Source organism: Nilaparvata lugens, chromosome 2 (genome assembly GCF_014356525.2).
Source record: "Nilaparvata lugens isolate BPH chromosome 2, ASM1435652v1, whole genome shotgun sequence".
In the NCBI taxonomy this organism is placed as follows: Eukaryota; Metazoa; Arthropoda; class Insecta; order Hemiptera; family Delphacidae; genus Nilaparvata; species Nilaparvata lugens.
The window spans coordinates 62,880,535-62,901,727 of record NC_052505.1 but is presented as its reverse complement, the minus strand read 5'-3'; the positions used below and the strand labels follow the sequence as shown (position 1 = coordinate 62,901,727).

Genomic DNA, 21,193 nt, shown 5'->3' with positions numbered 1-21,193 from the left:
TATTGAGAACAAATGTAAAATGTGAATTCTAAACTTGTAATTTATAATTTTTTGGTGACGTGTCTGTGAAGTTGTCACTGGTTTGAGGTGTCTTTGCTCTTTACAAGTAGGCTTCCTTCTTCTCTAAAAAATGGTGGCTGGCTACTGAAAAGTGTTTTGTGCTCTCTGAATATTTTTCTATTTAATTGAAATTTTAATGTTTTAAATTGAGTGTTGAACAGTTTATAGTGTTCTAATTTTTGTCTATAGTATTTCTTGTGTTTACAAGCCTATAGCCATTGTTTTTTCAACTACATAAGTGGATAAGTATTTAGCTCATAATGATTTTAGATGCTTAAGTGTGTAAGGTACCGTATTGTTCTTTGTGGATTTGTGTTGTATATTGCCAAAATTCTTCTGAAGATTATAAGTTGGTTTGCTCTGAAAACTGGATTTCTCATTCATAGGCGATAGATCCATTCATAGTTTATCAAGAATCTATTACTTTGGAGCCGATAACTTTCCTCAGGTTAATAGGTGGAAAATGCTATCCAACCGATTTAGGAGAAATTGGTAGCACGGCAGACTTGATCTGCATTTCTCAATTGACTCTCCTTTATTTTGTTGAATTGATAGGTGAAAAACAATGAGAATAAAAGTTTTGTAGATATTTGCTCCAAGTAGGCCTATAGCCTAATCTTACCTGATTCTTACCTTCCAATTTTATCATAGGTTTAGTAGCCTAATATGGAAACCATATCCCATTATATTAAGCAAGAAATTTCTTTATATATTTATTTGGGTAACTTATATGGGTATATGGATTATGGGTATATTTATGTCCAACGGATCTTGAAAACGACTCTAACGATTTCGATGAAATTTGCATTATAGGAAGCTCTTGATAAAAAAATTTGTTTGCACATGGTCTCATTGTCTAATTCCTGGGAGAACTGGCTGAAGGACATGAAAAAGATAATAATTATTTATCCTTGGAAAAACAGATGATAATTTCGTCGTCTGTAGATAACGGAAGATGTGAGTGCCTGTGGAGTGAGACAGAAAGAATTATGTTCAGCTGTTGAAGTATTGCAATCAATCAGCGGATCTCACGAGAAGTATTCTGGCAATAATTATTATAGATAAACCGACTTCATCAACATTATCTGATTTGTTGACATGACCAATGATATGATTTATTCAAGATCCATTATTTTTTTATTTAAATTAAAGTACCTATATCAACATTTTCAAAGTTAATCATTATTTTACAGTTCTTAATGATTAGAGAGTGTTATTTTGTTATTCAATTTGGTTTTAAAAAAAATAAATTTGAACTTTTCTTCTGTTTTCAAATGTTTGGACTGAAAATTGAAATTCAAAAGTGCGTATAAAATATAACCTACTTTTTGGACTACCGTATATATTTATAGTGTATACATAAAAATTAAGGGAAGAAACAGGTTTGGGCTGTGCCTGTTGGTCCTTCCACAATCAATTGAAAGAATTGTGTTCTGTGTATAAATAAATATAAACTATGCTTTTATACTTCTATGCTTTTGTAGTCCGAAGCGAAGCTCGGTGTCCTGATATTAATTTTTATCCATAGCAAAGGGTACCGGTAACAGCCAACGTTAAGTAGTAGACATACTACTAACTTTGGGTAACAGTAACTTTTCAGGTGATAATTATCTCTATATGTGTATATAAATGAATGTCTGTTTGTGTGTTTGTTTGTATGCTTGTTTGTCCCCTATAGACTCGAAAACTACTTGACAGAACGGCATGAACTTTGGGAATATGTTGTGTGAATATTGGGGATGGTTTCTGACCAGAAATTTTAATAGGGGGGTTTAATAAAATAATTATTCATCAATCCATTTTACAGACCTATGTTTTCGAAATTTTTAAGATCAATATCAGAGCACCGAGCTTCGCTCATTATTTATTTATTGATAAACAGAACACAATAATTCTTTAAAATGATTGGGGAAGGACTAACGAATTTTGATTTATACATTATAAATAGTACAAAAAGTGAGTTATGTTTCATACATATTAATTCAGGTCCAATTTCCAATCCAAACATTCAAAAACAGAAAAGTTTTAGTTTAGATTGTCTACAAACCAAATTGAATAACAAAATAACACTCACTAATCACTTAAATTGTAGAATAATGATTAACTTTGAAAATTCTGATATACTTTAATTTTGAATGATATACCATGTCATGTCAACAAATATGTTTATTAAAATTTCTAATTGATTAAGAGCCACCCAGCAGCTGAGTGCATCTGCTAAAATAAGTTTTAAGGTTGAAGGATTAAAAGAAAAATCTGGTGTGGCGCACTCACACAACTTTCCTTGCCGTTATGAAAATTGATCACCTGACGCTAGTGTAAACGCGCATCTCAAGTCAAAGATCTGAGCCAGTTGGTGACAGGTCAATAACGCTGAATACACACGAGATCTGCTATCTCTTCATAGTGAATGATTCAATAGAATCAACAGTTGCCAACAGTTTGCAAGTGAATAATTACATTTTCTCAAATTTCAAGCTTATTTTCAATTTTAGGTGAAAATGTTACTGGACAGTAATTGAAGAGATGTCCATGCTCAATCGTTTCCACTTGAATTTTTTTGTTTTAATCATATCTGAGACCTGATAATAATTGGAAATCTGAAATCAAAATTTGCATAGATGGGGCGGAGTTCCAGAAATTTTTACAGATATGGGACTTGTGGCAGTAGATATAGCTTATCAATGACTATTTTAGGTATAAATTTGATCAAAATCGTTGGAGCCATTTTCGAGAAAATCGCGAAAAACACTGTTTTTGACAACATTTTCGCCATTTTAGCCGCCATCTTGAATTGCATTTGATTGAAATTGTTCGTGTCGGAGCCTTTATAGTGTATAAAGGACCTCAAGTTCCAAATTTCAAGTCATTCCGTTAATTGGGAGATGAGATATGGTGTACGCAGACGCACATACACTCATACACACACACACACACACACACACACACACACACACACACACACACACACACCCAGCGAAATTCGTACTGCCAAATAGTTAATATCTAGTACATCTCATGACAAACTTTAGCTGGATGCACACCTGAGGAGGCGCGATGCGGCATTTTGCATCCAGGTGTTTCTTACTTATTGGTTTGAATGGAAGAAATCACACACACTGAATAGGACATGTCGTGGAACGGTGTGATAAGGTAATCTCCATAAGATCAGTACTTTGTATCACCAAGCTGCACCTCCTCAGATTTGCTAAGCCTTAGCTTAATCTGATGCACTATAATTATTTTTATGAAGATTATCCATTTATATCTCAATATGGACTTCCTATACGGTATGTGCTTAGTTAGTTGTGCAGCAGTTTGTATTTTTTAATAGAAGGTGAATGCAGCATACTGGGAATTGAATGGTATATCTCCGTGCTGCTGATTTTCTCGTGCGCATATTCTAAATTTACAGCATTTCGAGCTCTACGACCCAAGTTTGAACGTCGTTCGTACCGTGGCATTATTGAGAATCAAAGTTTTGTAAATCAGTAGAAAGAAAATAGAAAAACAGATCTACCGATGGCTGTTGGATGACGCAATGATTATAACAGCTGATTTTTATTTATGTGTGTGGCTAGCTCACAAATCTCCCTTAATGATTACATGTAAACTTTGAAGGACCGTAGGAAAGAGTCCAGAAGTCGGATTATAAATTTGATAGGCCATTATAAACCTGGCCTCAACATAACAAACATAACTAAACAAAAATCATCAAATTCGGTACACACATAAAAAAGTTATTGAATGTCAAAATTTGAGGCTCGATTTTTATTTATATAGATATGATTATTAGTTTTGATCAATTATGTATAATTTAACCTTTCAAAATAAAGTTTCTTCATTTTTTAGGTCGTGCATGTTTATATTTTACAGCTGCTGTCTATACGTCAGTTTATGAATTTCGGGGATGAGATATTTTGATTTTCCACAGACGCACTCGCTCACTCACTTTTATTATCCACAGACGACGAAAGTCTCAGCTGTTTTTCTAAGGATGAATTATCCTTTTAATGTCCTTCAGCGAGTTTTCCCAGGGATGAGACCTAGTGCAATCGAATTTTTATAATATCATAAACCTACTATGTTCCAAATATCGTGAAAATCGTTAGAGCCGTTTTCGAGATCTGCTGAACATAAATAACTATATAAAACACTTCACTCACTTAAACTACGTTTACATTGTGTAACTTTGTTATAAAACTTTGTTATATGTAACAGGTTATATGTAACTTTTGTTAGAAAAATAAGTTATAAAACTTTTGTTATACAACAAAAGTTTGATTGACAAAAAGGAATTTGTAACAAGTTATAAAACAAAAGCATCAGTTTGTGGGTCTCTACAGTAACTATATTACCCAAAGTATGGCCATTATGACTGTCACGTGTTACAAATCCGCCATTAAGATTATAAACAAACTTTATAGTCCTATCTTATTTATTGAAAATTATTTGGAAATTTGAAACTTCTCACTTCTTTTACCAATTGGAAACGTATTTTGAACTTCCGATGAGTTTGGTAGAACATTTTCGAAGGGAAACTGATTATACTTTGATATAGACAATAAAGTTTATTTAAATAACATTAATAACGCTTAAAACATCAATTTTTCTTCCCTCGGGCGCGCATAAGTAGGGTACACCTCAAGGATCAAAATTTCAAACACTCATAACTTTTGTCAAAATGATCGTATGTCATTGTACCACAGCTCATTATTCTCGACTCGTCAAGGCGGTTCAAAAAAATGCTTCATGAGTCGAATTCGATCGAAAAATATGAAATTCATCCCCGAGTGTAGATTAACCACTACTTCGCTCTCAATACACAAAGAAATGACAAATCTCCGGTAACCCATTATTATAAAAAAGACTTGATCTTGAATTTTAGAATTGAATTTGAATTTTTTCTCCTATTCTAGTTGCTGCACACGGAAGAATATGATCGTAATGTAAGATTCGATCGTAAAAAATCAAGAAATCGAAGATCTTTTCTCATAAATTAACGGCATTGCTATGATAGGGAACAGTGATTCAAGATGAATTTTAGGCAATTATGAGCTCGTATAGGATGAATATGGTCCACAATTTTGAATCAATCATGAGTTTCTATGATGTATCAGACTCTTGATTAACAGAAAAAACGCGAAAAATGAAAAACTGGAATCGCCATCTTTAAAATCGGTTGTAAATTTCTAATAATACTGGAATCGAGAGTATTCTTCATTGTAGTGGAGAGAGGAAATACATTTCCACATTTGAAATTTTATTCGAAGTATTTCACAATATAATGCAGCATCGAATATGGAAATTGGTCATTTTTTGTGAATTGAAATGCTGTTTAAAGTGCACTCAAGGATGAATTTTCTATTTTTTTTATCGAATTTCACTAATAATTCGTGATTTGGAACCGCCTTGACATGCTGAGAAGAATGAGCTGTGGTACAATGAGATCTGATCATTGTGTCAAAAGTTATGAGTGTTTGAAATTTTGATTCTTGAGGTGTCCTTATGCGCGCCTCTCCACTAAATTAAGAGCATATAACGGGTGATTCTCATAGAACATGATCTAATGAACTTATATTATTATCATGGTGCGATATCTGAATGTGATGACAATGGATTTTCTGATGATGAATGTAGCTGAAACTCAGGTGTTTTTCAAAACAAGGATCATTGTTGACAGGTTTACCTGGAAATATATATAAGATAGAGCCTGAAGAGCACAAAACTACGCTCAGAAGAATCTTGAATTATACATTTAAATGGTGACAATCGGGAGATATTGTAGATCAAAAACTAAAATTCATCAGAACTAATTTTTTTTCTAATTTTACTTATTTTTGAAAAATGTTAACTCAGTACTCATTGATGATAGAAAGTTCCGAATAATCTCATTTTAATAGGAATTTCATAATCTAAATAAAAGGCGGGAGCAAATTTTTCTGATCGATTACAGTACAGGATTTGGCGGAAATAACTTAAAACTAGAAAATGAACCGAAAATACAAGGTTTTTGGGCCACTCTGTATCTAGCACAAGGAAATTTATTTACCCAAACAATATAATGAAAATCAGAACCACAATATAAAATGCAAGAGCCAATGTATATTTAAATTTACTGTAGTTGCAGAAATAAGTATCATGACTTTAGCATTTAAATGAACATTTTCTAAAATCTAATCAAATTCGACAAATAAAGCTCTCAAATGCTGTTTTCGATTAAAAACCTCAACAATTTTCAGGTGGGGTGTCCCCTGGACGACCACCCCAATCAGGTCAGGGTCCTGGATCCGCGCCTGTAAGCAGCTGATGATTCAGCTACTTCCCCCACCACCTATTTCAACTCCATTCTATAACTTGTAACATGTTATAAGTAGTAGTCAAACGTTCTTATAACACGTATGTAACATGTAACAAAAAGTTTTACTTTTTCTTTGATCTTTACCGACTTCGTGCGGGAAAGGAAAAACTTGTTATAAAACATGAAATTTTGTTATAAAACACGAAGTTACATGTAATAAGTTACATTAATTTAAAGCATTTTTGTTAAAGTTGTTATTTAACCATATAACGTTTTATAACAAAGTTACACAGTTTAAACGTATAGCTAAAGGAAAAACTTTTTATACAGTGCGTTCGGAAAGTCACTGTGCAGTGGAATTGTGATTAGGGAAAAATGAGAATGAGGAGGAGGAGGAGGTGAAGAGATGGAGAAGAAGATGAAGGAGAAGAGGAAGGAGAAGAACGAGGAGGTGAATGGGGAGGAGGATGGGAAGGATGAAGAGAAGAAGGAGGTGAATGAGAATGGAAAGGGGGAAGTGTGAGTGGAGGAGTTGGAGGAGGAGGATGAAGAGGATAAGGATGAGTAGGAGTAGGAGGAGAAGGATGAGGAATAGGAGAAGAAATAGGAGGTGATGGAGAGAAGGGAAAGGAAAGGAGGAGGAGTTGGAGGAAGAGGAGGAGGAGTGGCAGGTGGAGGAGCGGGATGATGACGTGGAGTGGGAGGAGGTGGATGAGAAGGAGGAGGAGGAGTAGCAGGAGGAAGAGAAGAAGAAGAAGAAGAAGAAGAAGAAGAAGAAGAAGAGGAAGAAGAAAAAGGAGGGAACCAACCTAACCGTTAAACTATTCCCGTCATGTCACTTGGTGCACAGGGACTTTCCGAACGCACAGTATAACACGAAATTATGTTTTAAAACACAAAGTTACATGTAACAAAAGTTAGATGAATTTATAACATTTTTGTTAAAGTTGTTATGTAACCAATGTTTTATAACAAAGTTACACAGTGTAAACGCAGCTACTTTCATGGGCTACTTATTTGTACAAATTAATAAAAACAATATGTAAGAAGCTGGTTGCTCTACATTCACGCTTCTTCTTTCTAATCATATGAACCATATGACTTGTTAATAATTTACTAATATTGTTTATCAAACTAACAGCAGAGCTGATGAGAGAATCATTGAATGTTCATATTTGTACAGTTTAAGATTTATTGAGATTTATATTATAATTGACATTAAAATCGATTTATAATGATCTTACTTCGCACATACCGGTATTACTTAAAATGAATAATTGACGAAAGATTTTCATTTACTTTAGAAAATCGATTTTAATGTCAATTATAATATAAATCTCAATAAATCTTAAACAGTACAAATATGAACATTCAATGATTCTCTCATCAGCTCTGCTGTTAGTTTGATAAACAATATTAGTAAATTATTAACAAGTCATATGGTTCATATGATTAGAAAGAAGAAGCATGAATGTAGAGCAACCAGCTTCTTACAAATATAACCCTGTATTACCAATAAAAACAATATAACCTTGGTTGAAATATTTAAAAGTTTTTAATAATGAAGGGTACTACAAGGTTATATATTGTTTATATTAATAACCATATAAATAACCAAACATATAAATATAATACAGAAATTGCTCGCTTAATATAATACAATATTGTGATAATATGATTCAGCATCTAAAGTTACCAGCTGTATAATAAACAAGTTACCCTGCGATAAATATTATTGTGTACTGGTATTAAAACGGTAGTGTAGATGATTGGTACCAGCTGTAGATAATCGTTCCTTAGAAGACCTATACAAATAATTATTATCACTCCCCTATCATTGAGAAACTGGAAAATGTTGGAAAAAAATTATTCACCTCATGAAAGAGAGTTGTTCATATTACATTCATTAATTACTGAAGAATGACAGACTAATTTACTTTTTTTAAATTTAGCTTAGCTTATATTCATCCTAAAATGGAAGATGGAAAGAATATGGAATTCTGTGTAATTCATCGTACATCGCATATTTCCTGGACCATCTATTGACAATCAACAACTATGAAAACATTAAATTCATCTTTGAAACACTGATTTAACCTATGTATTTTTTTAAATCAAAACTTTACCGATAGATATTACTACCAATTGATTAAGAATAATATGTTTTCGGAATAATAAATGCTGCATGACTAAGCACGTAAGAAGTCCGTATTGAGATGCAGATGAAAATATTGATTATCAAATAAATTTCATGATTCACTAAAAAAATAAAGTCGAGTGTGACATAAGATACATTGACTTTTTGGCGGTACGAAGTTCGCCGGCTAAGCTAGTATAATAATTATATAATCACAAATATATTATATTATATTATGTGAATTGATCTTAAATCATGTGTTAAAATGGATAGGAGTAAAAGAATGGTCAATTTTCAAGTGCTAACCAACCAATTTGTTTAATGATCAATTATTTCAGCATTCAAATTGCTTTTGGAATTCTTCCTGGAACTCAATATTAGTTGAATATGAAACAATGTCATGATTATCTTGATAGAGAAGTTTCACTTCTTGGTATAGTGAACAAATGCTGGGAGGAGGTGCAACTGTTACAGATTTCTGTTGAGTTTTTGAACTTCTAAGCCTGATTTTACCATCAGCATTGCGCCTTTCATCACAATTTTGAAAATAAGTCTTTTTTTCTATTTTTGGTAAGATAAAGTAGACTGCTGCATATTCCTCTTCAATAATGTCACAACCCCGATAACCACCCTTTCCAGGACGTCCATTTTCCCCATCACTCCCTTTAGCACCATCTAGCAAATGATGTGTGCTGTGATCTGGTGAGGAACTGCTGAAACTGTACATTTTTATTGTACCTGAAGAGCCACCTTGTCCCCCTCTACCACCTTGGCCTGCATCACTACCAGCAAGGCCATAATCACCTTTACGTAAATATTTATCTTTCCCCCAGCCATATACTACATAGTACCCTAGACCACCATCAATTTGCTGTTTGGCATGAACACCGTCTTTTCCATCTCTACCATCTATGCCATCACCACCATCTTGTCCCCTAGCACCATTCCCACCTGTAGCACTGATTGTCAACTTGTTGCTGTTGAAATATCGCAGTGCAATGCCAACAAAATGACCAGCAGATGTGCCAGGTGTGCCATCATTTCCATGTGATTCTGGCAAAGCATGGCTCCAATTTGGATCTGGCGCATTCTCACCATCCACACTCAGTGTGAACTGACCCATAACATGCCATTCTGGTGCAATTACCACCATATTCATCCCTTTCAAGAGGATATCTGCATCAATATATAATTTCCTCAATGCAACTACCACAACAGTATTTGTAAGCTGACATTTTGATATCTTCTTGCTATCTATTTCACTTGTTCTCAACACACTACCCACCACCATAGTGTACGATTGGTAGCAAGTTGTGCTCTCATTCCCAACAACATTTTTCAGAAGTGAATTGATTTCCTCTATTCTGTCAGGTGATATTGCACCAGAAAACTGATCCAGTTCCAAGTGCTTGATGAATTTCTCTATTGTGCCAACATCACTTGATAAGGCAGAATTTTTCATTTCAGTAATAGTTGTATCCTTGAACATCACTGAGTAGTCTGTGATTTTTCCATACAAGTTTTTGAGAAAATTGTAGAACATCTTCTCATTCTGCACTGAATGTTCAAGAGAGTAGAGTGGGTCAGACCATTTGCTTGAAGTATAGTGATCGTGGTCAGTTATTTTCTTTAGGCTATCAAGGTATCCATCTAGCTGTTTAATTTCACTGAATACATGGTTGCTGCAAAATTTCATATTGATTTCATCAGCTAGATTCATTAAAATATCAACATAATCACCTGGAGTTGCTATCATTTTTGATTCTTGTATCAGCATATTTATCTGTTGCTCAGTGCTCTGTAGATGTTTACTGATTTTTTCAATATCTTCAAAAACTTTGTAGTTAATTGTTAAGAATTTCCGAAAAGATGCTACAAAGGATTTGCTCACTTCTACCATGTGGTTGTTCATATGAGCATATAAATCTTTGATGTACATCTTGGCTGTGTCTGACACAGCAAATCCAAAATCACCAACTTCTACCTCAACATAACCCTCTTTGCCAAGAAGCAACTGACGAATTGATTCTATGGATTGTCGTATGGAATGTGATTCCAAGATGGGTCCACTGTCATCTGGCTTCATGAAGAGAGCAATTTTCCCCTGCAAACGAGGAATAAGTGCTTGGGCATTCCTGATGAATTTTTCATTGCTATAATTTCCACCCTTGTGGTTTTCCAGTGTATTGGAGACTCCATTCATAAACTGAACAATGCTGTCTATGAGTGACTCAGCTGAAACGACAACAAGTTTACCACGCTTAACAATGTACTGATTTGGGGTTTTTGTGGCAATCAGGTATGTGTTATCTTGAAATTTTTGGGTGTTGTTGAATAAACTGAAGTAACTACCCAGCATTTTTGTGAAGTCATCTCTGGGTCCTGATCGTGTAAGTGAGTTATGGTTGACTAGTAGAGCAATTTTAATGCGTTTGGACTTCTCAGCAACACTCCGCAGCCCAAATGTAGCAACTATTTCATGAATGGCACTTCTTGTGTCTTGAAATCCAGGTGTATCGAACAAAATTACTCCAGATGTGGCATCCACAACTGCCTCAGGATAAGTGGTGGTCGAATCAATTGTTGTATTTCTCACAAATCTGCCAGAAGTGTCCTCTATGTAGTAATCACCTGTATCATTACCAATGTCTTTAGCCTCAAATTTTGTGCCTTCTCCTCCCAGGATGTGTACCAGGGAACTTTTCCCAGCACCAGTGTTACCAACAAACAAGATGACATCACCTGTGAGATTTTGTGGTATCTGGTCCAATCCAGATGCTAGGTTGGTGAATGTTTGGCCAAATCTGTGTAGCTCTGGGATGGGCGAAACTTGTAGTTCAGAGCATTCCTGTAAAAATGTTTGGTCTTTAACTATGATCTACTGTATAAAAGAATCACATTTGATGCACAAAATATGATATCTTCATATATTTTGATAACAATACTAGCCATGCATTCCAATGTCCAGAACGTGATTTTAAGGATTGCTATTATTTAATGACCATGACAATGTGTTCACAGTATAATATCTACAACCGTCTCCTACTTGAAGGGTTCCCATACATATGACTCACTATGTATCTAAAACATTAGGCTACCATATTTAATTTTGATTCTGCTCAAATTCTTACAATCGTTTCCTTGGTAAAACGTTTTCTTCAATATATTGTTTTTACACTACCTCAGTAGTCCTATCTATTATTGAAATAATCTTTTTATTTGAAAACTGTGAGTTTTTGTTTTGAGGTAAAACGATATGATTGATAAAATAGAAAACTTACATTACCATACTGAGAACTTCTGTACGGTCAGCCAGTGTATATTCTATACAGAGTGGGTGAAAAGTCCAAGGCCTAATATATCATACACAAAGGTAATTTGATGGTGGGTGTGATTGGGGATCCTACTCAATTAGAAAATACTACTTCACTATCACTTTCAAAATCTGGTCCGCAATCTTGGATCCACCATTTTTAATGCAACTTTATTTTTTTAAATAGGAAGGTGGTCATTTGATACATGATTTTGATACGAAATTCCAAGAAAAAAGAATGGTGAGAAACGCATAACAATATCTCAAACCATTTCGAGGATATTCAAAACATTATTAATCAATACTATTCAAAGCTGAAAAGAAAAAGAAAAGTCTGAGAACGTCTTAATATCTTATACACTAAGGTAATTTAATGGTGGGTGTGATTGGGGATCCTACTCAAATTGAAAATACTACTTTACTATGACTTTATTTTTTTGAATAGGAAGGTCGTCATATGATACATGAATTCAATACGAAATTTCAAGACAAAATGAATGGCGGAAACCGTAAATCGACATCTCAAACCGTTTAATAGTTATTTGTGCGACTAGTGCGCAAAGTGACAGTTTGCTGCACCGAAAGAAACGGCGGAATGGCTTCTTGAGTGCAGCAGAGGAACTTTGCGCACGTATTTCACATTAAGTTTTTCCTACAGTTACCATTGAATATGAAAAGTGGGTAATTATGGATAAAATGATGGCTGAAATCCATCAAATGTTTGTGTGTGTGATGCTGTTATTAATAACAATCTTAATTCATTTAAAAATTAATAATCCAATTGAAGTTGAAAATTTTCAGCCAAAGTTCTCATTTTTATTCATTCAAGAATCAGAGAAAATACAGATAAAACAAAAAATTTGCATTCAAAATTCACGCCAAAAGCTGGTTTGGATGACTGCAAAATGGCTGAACCAACAAGCGCGCGACCTAGCGGGAAGAATCATACCTAACTTCGTTCTTTCATCCAGCTAAAAACAGTATTCAGATATTCAGAATTATGATTAACTGGAATTACCGAAAAATACTATAAGTAAACTTAAAAAATATTTATAAAATAACATAGACAACAGAAAATATTTTATTGTAGTATATTCTAATGTTATTTTATTGATTTTATTGACATGGATTTCGAACGGTAATTATTTAACCTGAAAATTCGAATTTCAAAATGTGTGTTTGCTACATTTATCATTGCTTGGAGTTGAAATGATTATTACCATAGCCACCTCAAATACAAGGCCCCGGCCTATGATATTGCAACGTCGCAGTGTAGGCCTAGAATCTAATACATGATTGGTGAAAAAGATCAGCTGGTATTTTTTTAAATCTTTTTCACCAATCATGTATTAGATTCTAGGCCTACACTGCGACGTTGCAATATCGTAGGCCGGGGCCTTGTATTAGAGGTGGCTATGTTATTACTGTCAATAGAAAATAAACATTATTTATTATTAAATGATGAGAAGTTATTATTTAATTATGATTTAGATAAACATTATTCTTGTTTTGGATTTCTAGATTGGGATTTTATCATAAATGTAGGGTAGCCATTGAAATGATTCTCATCTAAATCTAACCACAGTCATTGTTACCAACTTAATTTTTGTTTTCGTGCACTAATCCTCCATATAACCCACCAACTATTTTGTGTTGCCATGTTGCAAATCTGGAGTGCAGAAAAATTTTTTCCCGCACTAGAGCGGAAAAGTGATCCTCTGCATTCTGTAATCAGTGCAGGAATGGCCACCCCCTCTGTTTAAGCAGGGGTAGCTTACGCGGTTTAATTCCCTCTTGCCTAAATATTCATTACCCCTCTCACCTATTTAAGCAGGGGCAGATTACTCGATTTCATGCCCACCCCTATATATTTCTTTCTCATTTTACCTGTTAAAGCAGGGGCAGCCTACTCGGTTTCATGCCCCCCGCCCAAATATTCCTTCCCCCTCTCACCTGTTTAAGCAGGGGCGTCCTACTCTGTTTCATGCCCCCCGCTTAAAATCCATTACCCCTCTCACCCGTTTAATCAGGGGCATCCTACTCTGTTTCATGCCCCCCGCTTAAATATCCATTACCCCTCTCACCTGTTTAAGCAGGGGCAGCCTACTCGGTTTCATGCCCCCCGCCCAAATATTCCTTCCCTCTTTCACCTGTTTAAGCAGGGGCGTCCTACTCTGTTTCATGCCCCCCGCTTAAAATCCATTACCCCTCTCACCTGTTTAAGCAGGGGCATCCTACTCTGTTTCATGCCCCCCGCTTAAATATCCATTACCCCTCTCACCTGTTTAAGCAGGGGCAGCCTACTCGGTTTCATGCCCCGTGCCTAAATATTCCTTCCCCCTCTCACCTGTTTAATCAGGGGCATCCTACTCTGTTTCATGCCCCCCGCTTAAATATCCATTACCCCTCTCACCTGTTTAAGCAGGGGCAGCCTACTCGGTTTCATGCCCCCTGCCTAAATATTCCTTTCCCCTCTCACCTGTTTAAGCAGGGGCAGCCTACTCGGTTTCATGCCCCCTGCCTAAATATTCTTTTCCCCTCTCACCTGTTTAAGCAGGGGCAGCTTATTTATTACCCCTCTCACATGTTTATGCACGGGCAGCTTACTCGGTTTCATGCCACCAACAGTGTATAATATCATGTTACCCTTAGAATTGAAACAGCTGAATAATATGGTTAAATTGAAAGTCTGGTTATTAGAAACGAATGATGTTGAAGTCTTCTTCAACAAATTAACTTGAATCCCGATAGAAATAATTTTGTTAAATATATTTGGTTACACTCCGAGATCTACAGTTGATTCCAATGATGTATAATTGTAATTATAAAATATAATTATTATAATCGTATAACATTACGAGAAAATAGTAAGGACTGATTCTGAATAATATTGACAACACAAAATTAGTAAGTTGTTGCCCGACCAAGCACCGTCACCACAAAATAACAAATTAAATCAAACTTTTAATATTTCAATGTGAATAATACATAAGTTTACCTCAGTTTATTATTATCTTTTTGTTCATATACAAATAATAATAAGTGTGTTTCTGGTTTATTTCTTCATGCTGGGACTCCCATATAGGCCTTTGCCTCGGGAGAACCTAATTATTTCCTTTCAGATGTTTGTGTGTGTAGAAGTGATATTTTGTTTTTTTTCACCGTTTTCATTACCCCGCCTAAATATCCTTTCCCCCCTCCCACCTGTTTAAGCAGGGGCAGCTTACGTGGTTTAATGCCCCTTGCCTAAATATTCATTACCCCTCTAACCTGTTCAAGCAGGGGCAGCCTACTCGGTTTCATGCCCCCGCCTATATATTCCTTTCTCCTGTTTAAGCAGGGGCAGCTTACTGGGTTTCATGCCCCCCACCTAAATATTCCTTACCACTCTCACCTATTAAAGCAGACACAGCCTACTCGGTTTCATGCCCCTCGTCTGACTATTTCTCTGATCTTCCTCATTTCCACACCCTCATTCCCACAAACAGTGTTTCCTTGATATTCAGAATCACTAACTTCCTTCTCATCCATCTATAACAAGATTCTGCCATATCTCGCTTACCCTGTCTCACCCCCCCCCCACCCTTTGTGGGACGAGTGTGTCACAAAGTGTTTTGTGACGAAGGAGAGAGAGTCAAAACTCAAGGCAATTTCTTAGTTTGATCTATAACAAAGGGGCATCACCCCCTATGATACGCATCATCACTCTTTCTTCCTTTCTTGAGATAACAGCTGATGAGAAGAAGCTTAGGAATTATTGGAAAATGAGTGATATAATTAAATTTGAGCTCATAACTTGATAGGAGACTCTGTTGTAACTCTGTTTTAAACTCGTGATCGGGTTGCGGCTGATATCCATTTCTGGAGATCAGTCGGTTTGATTCCATGTGGAATTGTGAGTTAGAGCTGATCCTTCTCCTCGAAAAGGATAGCTTGCGGACTTTAAGTCGATAGTGTTCGCGACGTTCTCGATTTTCTCGACCCTAGTGCGCGAAGGGTGCTCATAGCCCCCAGTTACTGTGAAGTGGTATTTTTCAGGACCTAGAGTACTTTAGGGTGTATGCTCACCCTAAAGTACTCTATTCCCTTATCCCACCACTCTATAACAATTTACTTTTCCTCATACCCTTACCCCTATACCCTTACCTTCATACCCATACCCCTATACCCTTACCCCTATACCCTTACCCTTATACCCATACCCCTATACCCTTACCCTTATACCCTAGGCAGGGGAACGACCTCGGCTGTAAAGCAGAGGAGTTTTCCGGCTGGGCGCCCGTCCGCGTATTTTGCAACCGGATAACAGGAGTCGTGCGCGACTGAGGGAACACCAGCTGTTCAACCCTCACCTCCTAGCCCCGACCACGTACACGCCTTCTGAACCTAGCCGGCTGGAAGGAAAATCCAGGAAATCCGTATCAAGGTTAGTGAAACCTAAATCCGTGATAACATGACCAATGATATGATTTTATTCAAGATCCATTATTTTTTTATTTAAATTAGAGTAGCCTACTGTACCTACATAAAAATTTTCAAAGCTAATCATTATTTTACAGTTTTGAGCTATTAGTGAGTGTTATTATGTTATTAAATTTGTTTTGTGAAAAATCTAAATTCGAAATGTTGTCAAATGTTTGGACTGAAAATTGGAATTCAAAAGTGTAAGCTCGGTGCCCCGATATTAAAAGTTATGAAAGCAAGGGGGGCCTGCTGGTAGTCTATATGGGGGACTCATGCTCAAGCCAGTTTACCAATTCACCAGAAATTCATATCTAATATTTAATTTATAAAATTCTCTTAATGTATTTTCTATCAAACGAACTTACATTGTTATTAACAGATCTTTCAAGGAACTCTCCAGTACCGGTACTCACTTCTCCATGATGCGTTCTGAAATTCAGAAATGATATGTAACTTAAATCTTCAATCCTTCTTATATGATTTCCAACACATAAAGAGTAAATATAAACAGAAATAAGATAACAATTTATTATTGAATGCCGTGTAGTTTATAATAGAGCCTACTAAACTACTATGCTTTTGTAAAAATAATACAGCTTATGAATACCGTACTACTAGTAGAAATCCTAATGATACAATGTATAATAAGGTTATAGGATTAGGGGTTATTAGGATTTAGGATCCTTATTAGGATTAATAAGGTTATAGGTTAATTTATAATGTTATTATAAGGTTAATTAAGGATTATATTAAGGTTATGTAATCAATAAGGTTAATTTCACAATAACTCTTCAGAAACCCAATCCCTGTATAAATTCGACATTAGGGTGTGTTTCCGAACTCCCTCTACCAAAATATTCTAGGGCATTGTTCCTGGGTAGAAGCGTATCTAAATATCATTTAACATGCAAGCTGTCCGAAAGTTCTCAGTTACTCAAACATCCGGCATTTTGTTTTTTCACATTTAGAGGAGTATGCAACGTTTTTTTTTTTAAATGTTTGGAATAATCTAAGATCGCTAACGAATAACATCCAAATCAGATGGACATTGTTGCTTTATTGAGGCAAACTGTAGTTAGCATTATCATGCCTTGGCGTGTACTGCAACAAACCTCCAGTCACTAAACCTCCTTAAGTCACTAAAGCTGCCATATCGCACTTAATATTCATTCAATGTTGAAAAGTGAGGTGTGAATCGATTTGAAATAAAATTTACTAAAGGACGTTATTCCTGTAGTTTTTTTTCAAATCAATGCTTTTTTGGTTATTTAAGAAATAGCATTTTAAAAGTCTGCCATCTTGTTTTATCAATTTGAAAAAATTTCATGATTTTTTTGTAGCTCTGCCTAGTTGTCATAAATGATCATGCACAGTTTCACTTTCATATGTAGCCATTCAGCTATTTATAAAAAGAAGTAAAGTATTAATTAGAAACTTGCTTTTAAGCAAGATATTTAAATAATAATTTGATGATTTAATTTAATTTATTGATTTAATTCAATAGTTAAGTTAAAATAATGTTGTTTTCAGCGTATAAATATACAAAAACATTTGAAAGAACATCAGGTTGTGATGAAAATTATGTTGTTGTACATTAATTATTGAATTCACAAAGGAATAAGAATGCTGTGCTCTGCAAAGTCAACAAAGTCACTACCATAGTTGAATACAGGAAAAATATAAACTCTCATATAAGTTTGACGAAACAATAGTTGAAATGAAAAAAAAATATTGAAAAGTGTAGATTAATAATGAAATTCTAATCAGACACAACTTATGAGCATATATGGTATTTATTTTATGTAAATTTGAGCTAAAGGTAAAAAAACATTCTTTATAAGAAAGTGATTACATACAAATAATATTTTTCAATAAATTAATTTTTTTGGAAAAAGAAATATACACTTACAAACAATATGAATAGTAAAAATTATATAGGAAACAATGAAAGTAACCCCGCTGGGGTTATGTTAAGTAACCATAATTAAAAATGAATAATACAAAAAGAAACCATACAATGTTATAAATAAATTGATACATTGGAATTTTCCCTTGATTTGATTTAAATTCCAAAATTTCATCAACTCTGTATGGTAATGCAAATATAATCTCCTTCTGCACTGCAACAAGAAAGATAACCTTGAATATTCTTGAAAGAGAACCTTGGTATTTAATTGAAATTTTGATTACCGTAGGCTATGTATTTTTCACAGACATAGTATAACCACAAAGCCAAACAGTTATAGAAATATTCAAAGATTATAAATTTAAATTGATGATTGAATATACACCACAAATGCTTATACCTACCTGAACCTGAAAAGAGCAATATTTTCAAATTCTATAAATAATATATTTTTGAACACTTGGAGAAAGTGATGAGAGGATGAGTGGAGCTATGAGTCAAGTACCCTAGTAGATATTTTTCGAAATGTTTTTGAATTAAATATATCATATTGATATAAATAGGAGTATTCCCTTGTAAGATAATGAATAATTGAGTAGGTATAATTAATTATTCTGTAATAACTTTTTATATAATTTTCCCATCAGCTAGTGTACTTATTAGTGAATATAAATATAAAGAAAATAAAATCTCAGTACCCTTTTTTGAAAGTGTCACTTGAAAATGGCATAAATGTCCGAAACATGTAGTGATAAAATATTTCAAAAAAGGGTACTGAGATTTTATTTTCTTTATATTTATTAGTGAATTCTTGCATAAATACTTGAAATTAATAATAATAATAATAAATTACCTTGAATCAGCAACGCAATTAATATCAATGAAGAGACAAATTTCTAGAACAAGCAACAAGAATAACCTTCTACCCATGACGCCCAAACTATTAGAAGGTTTTTCAAACTTTAAAAAGAAATTTGTAATTTTCCCATCAACTGTATGAAATGACCCTATGTTGGGTGACTTCAATGATAACAGGAACAATATTAAAATGGTATGAATAATGTGTTGATAACCCGTGCACGCGCAGGAAGCTCAGTGATAGTGGAGATGAGAACATAGACTACTAAGAGTGACACATCAACTTTGAAAGTGTCATAAATTGATGTTCAGTCATTAGAGAGAATCTAGGTTGTTTTTGCTGAGGATGATGCCAATACAAGTCCTGAACTGAGTATATACTTGAGTAAAGAGAGGGGTTGATCATAAGATATAAGTAGGTAGTGTACCCAAGGAACCTAGAATACAGCAGGTACATTGAGTGTACCTATAGTCAGTTTAGTTGAGCTAGGAACCACAGAGAAGTGATTTATTAGCTTATAACTCTGTTAAACATAATAACACTGATTCGAGAGTTATCTCCTTTCATTTATAAACTCAGTAAGTGAGAGACCGCTAGGCCTCTCACAGAGAACAAGGGCGCACATATGACTCCCTTTAATGACCGCTGTTAATATCCAAATACATATCAATTTCCAAAGCTATGTCTCACTCTATGCAATCTGTGGTGGCGATAAAATGTGATAATAGTTTGAATATGAATATGTAGCATTATTAGATAACATTTATATGAGATCAGTGGACATTGATCTTTACACACTATTACGAATCTGCTGATAATTCTAAATGTAGTACAATCAATGGAATGGCCGTAGTCGAGTGGAACAGTGGATTAGATGCTGGCTCTATAATTCAGAGGCCCGGGTTCGAATCCTGGCCCGGGGAAGATTCTCGGGCCACTCTTATGTTTCGGATGGACACGTTACGGTGACCTAAGCCAGCCAGGTCACTCGATATTATTATACAGAGTGAGTGAGAATTCTGAGAACGGCTTAAAATCTCATACACAAAGGTAATTTGATTGTGTGTGTGATTGGGAATCCTACTCAAATCGAAAATAGTACTTTACTAAGACTTTAAAAATCTGGTCCGTCATATTGGATGCAACTTTATTTTTTAAATAGAAAGGTGGTCATGCGATACATGATTTCGATACGGAATTTCAAGAAAAAATGAATGGCGAAAACCACATATCGATATCTCAAACCGTTTCGAAGATATTAACATTATTAATTAATATTATTCAAAGTAGAAAGTAGAGAAAAAAGTCCGAGAACGGCTTAATAGCTCATACAAAAAGGTAATTTGATGGCGGGTGTGATTGGGGATCCTACTTGAAATGAAAATACCACTTTACTATAACTTTACAAATCTGGTCCGCCATATTGAATGCAACGACTGCTCATTTTTCTGAATACGATACATGATTTCAATACAGAATTTCAAGACAAAATGAATGACGAAAACCGCACATCGATATCTCAAACCGTTTAGAAGATATCCACATTATTAATCATTACCATGCAAATCAGAAATGAAATACGTACATAAGTGGTATTAATAATATGAATATCTTCATAACGGTTTGAGATATCGATGTGCGGTGTTCAACATTCATTTTTTCATCAAGTTCCGTGTCAAAATCATGTATCGCATGACCACCTTCCTATTTGAAAAAATTAAGTTGCATTCAAAATGGCGGATCCAAGATGGTGGACCAGATTTCTAAAGTCATAGTAAAGTAGTACAGTATTTTCAATTTGAGTAGGATTCCCAATCACACCCACCTTGGAATCACATTTTTTTATGAGATACTAAGCTGTTCTCGGACTTTTTTCTCTCATTTGTGCTTCGAATAGTATTGATTAATAACAGGTATCTTCGAAACGGTTTGAGATATCGATATGCGGCTTTCGCCATTCTTTTTTTCTTGAAATTCCGTATCGAAATCATATATCGCATGACCACCTTCCTATTTGAAAAAATAAAGTTGCATTCAATATGGCGTACCAGATTTTTAAAGTCATAGTGAAGTAGTATTTTCAATTTTAGTAGGATCCCCAATCACACCCACCGTCAAATTACCTTTGTGTATGATATATTAAGACATTCTCG

The 21,193-nt window shown here is 34.8% G+C and overlaps 1 protein-coding gene across 2 annotated transcripts; it reads right to left on the bottom strand.

Moving 5' to 3' along the window:
- Positions 1 to 8,789: 8,789 nt before the first annotated feature.
- LOC111049287 lies at positions 8,790 to 19,670 on the bottom strand. Of its 2 annotated transcripts, none has more exons than XM_039422428.1 (3): positions 19,035 to 19,670; positions 16,641 to 16,704; positions 8,790 to 11,346 (listed from the first exon to the last, which is right to left on the bottom strand). In XM_039422428.1, exons 1-3 carry the CDS (start codon positions 19,109 to 19,111, stop codon positions 8,833 to 8,835), a joined length of 2,655 nt encoding a protein of 884 aa, XP_039278362.1. In that variant the 5' UTR covers positions 19,112 to 19,670; the 3' UTR covers positions 8,790 to 8,832. The 2 variants fall into 2 exon arrangements, with proteins under 2 accessions (XP_039278362.1, XP_039278364.1); XM_039422430.1 differs by having other exon boundaries at positions 16,689 to 16,704; positions 19,035 to 19,663.
- Between the last annotated feature and the right edge of the window lie 1,523 nt (positions 19,671 to 21,193).